Raw genomic sequence first — 6144 nt, forward strand, 5'->3', positions numbered from 1 at the left:
CAAACACCATTCTGACTGTGCTTTTCTTTTCTCTTTCAGTGTGTATGTGTGTTTGTGTGTGTGTGTGTGTGTTTGTGTATGTGTGTGTGTGTATGTGTGTGTGTGTGTGTGTGTGCACATTTTCACATGTGTCATCCTCAAGAACACTGTCTACATCCTTTGAGACATGGTCTCCCATTGGCCTGGAACTCTCTAATAGGCCGGGCTGGTTGGCCAGCAAGCCATAGCCACCCAACTATCCCTGTCTCCCCACTGCTGAGATTATGAGTGGATACCTTGCCTGGCATTTTCATGTTGGTTCTGGGATTCCAAACTCAGATTCCTACTCTTGTAGCCTCCACCTGAGCTTCTCCCAAGCATCTCATTACACTACTTTCTGCGGTGTACTTTTTAAGCACGTAGCCTAATTAAAGCAGAGTTCAAAGGGATGGAGGGATTTTAGCTCTAAAGCATTGCTCTCAATAAGCCAAATAGGGCACTGTGTGTCCTTGAAAGCTGATAGTGATCAAAGCAACTTCTGAGAAACTGGCATGATTCCAGGGATTATCAGCTAAGCAATCTTGTGAGAACAACCCCTGAGCAATTTAAGATCACAGACACATCAACAAAAAGTAATGACAGGATAAACTTTTTGGGGGGAAGGGGGAATGCTGGGGATCAAACCCAGGTCCTTGAACATGTTAGGCAAGTGGTAAAGCCAACTTTTGTTAAGATATTCAAGGGTGCTAGTGGATTTTCTTAGAGCATGGACTAGCAAATCAATTATGGCCATAGGGGCAAACTTTGGCAAGCCATCTGTTTTTGTAAAGTTTAAATAAAGTTTTATTGGAACACAGCCAGACCAGTTTATTTGCTTATTATCTGCTCTCATGGTACAGCAGCAAGCTGAGAGGCTGACCATGGTCTAAATGCCCTGGAATCTTTACTATCTGCCTCTTTCCAGAGATTGTTGACTATGTTTTATAGCCGCTTTATATTTTGGCGAGAGTTTTACCAGACTCAGCCGACCTAGATTTAAGTTTCTTCTCAGCTGTTCTTAGCATGTGCACTTGCCTTTCATTTCCCTCTCACAGAATGAGGCTCACCCCAAGGGTTAAACGAGATGAGGCTGGGAAGTGCTCAACAGAGATTCTGCACTGAGCAAATACCTTAGCCACAGTCATCAAATTAGCAGAAATTAGTGAAGTACAAGAGAGACTCCGTATGTGGGAACTTAAGAATCAAAAATCTATACACAGCACAAAGATCATGTATCAAAAAAGATGCCTCTGAAAAGCCCCGAGTATCAGGAGGTAGCACATTATGTCTCCATCGCATTTCAGCAATGCTGAGTTTCCCTACAGCATCTAAAAAGGTCACTGTTCCTCCAGACCCAGGAGCCACACTGTGGGCCGGGGGACTCCACAGAGTAAACATGAGCCTTGCTCACTGTGCTGAGATGCTCGCACTGACAAACAGAGGAGACCAAGGTACATGGCAGGGATAGCAGCATCCCAGCTCCTATATCACCCTGGGAGGTGGGCATGGCTACCTGATGCGTCAGCCTTTCTCCAAAACCTCCTAAATTACCCCATTTGACCTTGTAAAGTAAACAGATATCTTTTTTAGAAGAATTAGTAACTGCCTGACGAAGCTACTACAGCTGCGAGATGAGCTCTGTGGGTGATGGACAAGGGCCGCAATGTTTGTGTGCATGTGTGCATGTATGAAGCTCTACTGGAAAAGAGGAGCTGACAGCTAATGTCAACGGGCAGCTGTGAGGAGCACCTGCCGCTTATAATTTAACTGCTGGACACCAAGTGGGATTAGAGAGTTATCTGTGTGGATCCCCCAAATACTCAAGATTAATTGTTCCATTGACATGCATTTACCTGGGAGAAAACCAGTAGTTCATGAGGCAGGACACTACCACATAGGAGATCATGGCTATCCCTGACATGGCAAGCGACACGAAGCCCAAGCCACAGAGGATGCAGAGCAGTGAGAGGCCACACACAGAGATAATCAGTCCTAGGAGGAAAGCGTGGTTAGGAGGTGCCTTCACCTGAAATACACAGAAACTGAGAGGGCCCTGGGCCAGGGTATCTAAAATACTGGCAGCTAACTCAGATTTTTGAAGTCGGGAGATTTCCCATTAAAAATCATAATGGCAGAAGGTCCACACCTGGCTAAGCCTTGGCTTCTGGCATCAGCCTATGGGGCCTCTGGTTGCTTCCATTCCCCACTGTTCACAAACTATGTTACACTTGGAGTCTCCTTGCTTGTTTTGTTGCCTGTCCAATTTAAAGCCTGGAAGGAGTAAGTCACGCCCTAAATCACAGTGGTGATGGGCAGCTGATGGAACACGAGAGCCTGTGTTTTAGCTACTCTGACAAGCTGCCTTGCACCAGAAAGAGGAGTCTTTTATAAAAAATGGCAGATGTTCAATACTGTCCACCTTATTGAGTTACTTCCCCATAACCTAGGGCAGAGTACCTTCCAGTAATATGGCCCCCATGAGGGCACCCAGGGAGGTGAGCACCACGATGAGCAGGAAGAAGCCAACAGGAATGGCTGACATGGTAACAAACATCAGCACAGCGAGAGCCAGGAAAGGATGCCTGTCCAGGTACCGACCCACCGGGGACTTCATGAAGGCAACCACCTGTAGGCAAAGGACAGAGAGCCAGGATTAAGTCCCATGTCCAAACCTCAGATTGAGCTCATCTGCCTCAGCTGTGGGAAGTACGGCCACAGTCAGAGGCCTCCGGCAAGTCAGAGGCTCCCAGACATCAATATGAAACATCTCCCAAGATGTGAGGTACCTGGCAGCAACATAAGGAATCTGTGGGAAGGGTGGCAAGGGTGAGGTTCCCACCAGTGTCAAGATCTGTGAGAGGAGGAAAGGTCATGTTGCTGCTCTCTTGCCCAGCACACACCCTCTCTGAAAGACACCCTCTTATGTGTGCAATGTGCCTACAGCTCTGCAGCCAAAGTTCTCATAATGAGGGTTGCAAAGGAACAGAGGAGTTAAGTCCTAGCTACTCAGCATCTCTCAAGGGCTTAGTGAAGATGGGGAGCCTTAGGCTCCACCTGATACATGTTGCATCTAATTCTGCTTTTCAACGAGAGCCCAGGTGCTTTGTGTATGCATTCAAGTTTGAGATGCAATGGGCTAAGTGGCTAATTTGTGGGCATCCAGTTTCCAAGGAACAAATCCTAGATATTCAAAGCTAAAATCTTTGACTCCAAATGCATACATTGGCTTGCAACCTCAATGCTTTTATGGTACCAACCTGGATGCTATAGTTGGCCACAAACTGATGATGGCACCCATATGTTGCTTTAATAAACAGGTTACCCAAAGCCAAGGACAATGGCATGGGGTTTTGATCCTACTTCATGTTCTGGCTGTGTGGGAGCCTAGTCAGTTTGGTTGTTCACCTTCCTAGACATGGACGGAGAGGGGAGGACCTTGGACTTTCCACAGGGCAGGGAACCCTGACTGCTCTTTGGATTGGAGAGGGAGGGAGTGAGGAGTGGGGGAGAGGGGGAGAAGAATGGGAGGAGGGGGAGGGAAATGGGAGGCTGGGAGGAGGGGAAAACTTCTTTTTCCTTTTTCTCAATAAAAATAAATAAATAAATAAAAAAGAAAAAATAAATAAATAAACAGGTTACCCACCCTTACCAGGTTAAGAAATGGAGACCACACTCCATGGAGAAGGCTGCTTTAGTGCAGAGCTGGTCTTAATCAAACCCACAAGGATGAGCATCCCCCTCAGTTTTCAGGTCTCAGGGCTTCACCCTCCTTATTACTGGCATTGACGCCCATTCTCTGAAAGATCCCATCTTTCAAAAACTTTCCTCTAGAAAAGTAACCATCAGTCCAGCTACAAGCTCCACAGTCTATAGCAGTGCCTTGCCTGCGTGTGCAGTAGTGGCACAAATGCCATGGGAGTAACCACTTCACGACTGGAGTTAAGGCCCACTCCACAAGGTGGAACCCTTGCTTGACATTGCTCCTGTGGCCAAGAACCTAGACTAGATAGGCCTAGGGGAAAACCAAACACTATTGTTCTGTTGAAGAAACAGTAATAAAATGACTCCTAACTACATTCTGCTGTACTCATAAATCAGCGCCTCACTCAGCCATCAGCAGAGACACTTTTTCTTGCAGATGGGAACTACTACAAAGACACATAACTGGAGAATTACAGAGAATAAGAGACTTGGGAATATTCAGTCCTAAATGGGATGCCTTCACCAAACCCCTCCCTCGGGGTTCACGGAGCTACGTGAAAGAGGAGGCAGAAAGATTGAAGACTCCAAGGACACAGTGTCTTCCAGACACAACAGGAATGATGCACATATGAACTGGCAGCATGCACAGGGCCTGCACAATTTCAAGGAGGACGGTATCCCAGCACTGAGAGGGTCAGATGCATATGAACTTCCTTCCACCCCTAACCAAGAAGCTATCCAGTTACAACGAAAAAAAAAGAGTTTTCTCCAAGGGAGTCTCACTGGCTTATGAGCAGGCCCCATGCCAACATGAAATGAACTCAATGGTATTTTTGTAGACTTTTTGTCTCATATTGCTTTGTTTGGGAATTTTTTGTCTTATTGGCTTTTAGCTTGTATGTTATGGTTTCCAATTTTGTGTTTCTATGGATTGTGTGTGTGTGTTTCTTCTTTTCTTTTTGTTTACTATGCTTTGATTTTTGTTTGCCTGTTAATTCTAGGTTGGTTGTTTTGCTTGTTTTGTTTGTTTGTTTTGAGACAGGATTGCTCTGTGTAGCCCTGGAACTATAGACCAGATTGACCTCAAACTCAGAGATTTGCCTGCCTCTACCTCTGCCTCCCAAATGCTGGAATTCAAAGGTGTGCACCACCACTGACCAGGATACCTGTTTGTTTTAAAGAGAGAGAAAGGGCATGGAGTTGGGTGGGTGCCTACTCTCTGGGAGGAGAAAAAGGAAGGGGGGAGGAGGAAACCAGGATGGAATATAGTATATGAAAAACATTTTTTTCAAATGAAACAAAACAAAAAGTGACATAAAAATTAAAAATAAAAGCGGAGTGGGGAGCGCTTCCTGCATTGAAAACTGGTCTTTCCTGTGTCTCACTCCTTTGGAGTTGGCAGGCCAGTGGCTGAAATGAAGTGCCATTATCAGAAGTGCATCTTTCCAAATCACATACTTCTCCTGGCAACAGACTTCTAGCCAAGTAATCGTAAGGGTGGGAACTTGGGGCAAGTTAGAAACAAGAGAATCTATAACTCAGGTAAAGGCAGCCAGACATGGGCTCACCTTGTTTAAACAGATAAGGCCCTTCAGAGCAGCCACAGGCATGGACCTGGGCTTCAGCACTGCCTCCTACAGCATGACGAATTTCACCTCCTGGCACACCACACAATGTCTTCTAGCCATGCTGCCTCCCAACCTGTAACCACACCAGGAATCGCCTCTGAGACCATCCTTCATTAAGGATTTGAGGTGAGAGGGGGGTAGATAAATTTTGTAAATGCTATAGAGAGAAAAACTATTTCCCATAGAAATACAACACCTGCATGAGAAATGCTCTATGTATTTGAGGAAAAAATCTAGGATATCTCATTATTTCTCATGATAATTACAGTCTTAAATTATAGTTTGAGATATGATGTGGGAGTCCCCTCTGTGTGCTGTGATTACCATTAATGAATAAAGAAACTGCCTTGGCCTGTTGATAGGATAGAACTTAGGGAGGCAGGAAAGATGGAACTGAATGCTGGGAGAAAGAAGGACAGAGGCAGAAGGGACGCCACGGATCCGCCACCAGAGATAGACATGCCGGAGCTTTGCTGGTAGGGTACGACCTTATGGTGATGCACAGATTAATAGAAATGGGTTAAATTAAGATGTAAGAGTTAGCCAATAAGAAGCTAGAGCTAAAGGGTCAAGTAGTGACTTAATTAGTACAGTTTCTGTGTGATTATTTTAGTTCTGGGCGGCCAGAATGAACAAGCTGCTCCTTGCAACAGGGATATATTTGGTTTCTTGAGATATTTTGTTAAAATTAATTTCATGGCTTAACTCAAGGTCATAAAGTACACGTTCAAAAGGTGAAAAGAGCTCACAGGAGCACTTTAGGACATTCAACTCATGTCTCTCTCTCTCTCTCTCT

At 45.4% G+C, this 6144-nt stretch overlaps 1 protein-coding gene across 3 annotated transcripts in view; it reads right to left on the bottom strand.

Annotated features, from left to right (window-relative positions):
* The window catches only part of Tmem159 (transmembrane protein 159), a 17427-nt gene that overhangs the window by 3155 nt on the left and 8128 nt on the right, over nt 1-6144 (bottom strand). For 2 of the 3 annotated variants that reach the window (XM_005351159.2, XM_026781053.1), the window contains exons 3-4: nt 2476-2644; nt 1872-2010 (exon numbers count right to left, since the gene is read on the bottom strand). In XM_005351159.2, coding sequence (XP_005351216.1) covers nt 1872-2010; nt 2476-2644 — 308 coding nt within the window. The remainder of the gene's footprint in view (nt 1-1871; nt 2011-2475; nt 2645-6144) is intronic. The other variant, XM_013347719.1, reaches the window with a different exon arrangement.

This window comes from Microtus ochrogaster, chromosome 8 (assembly GCF_000317375.1).
Source record: "Microtus ochrogaster isolate Prairie Vole_2 chromosome 8, MicOch1.0, whole genome shotgun sequence".
NCBI lineage: Eukaryota > Metazoa > Chordata > Mammalia > Rodentia > Cricetidae > Microtus > Microtus ochrogaster.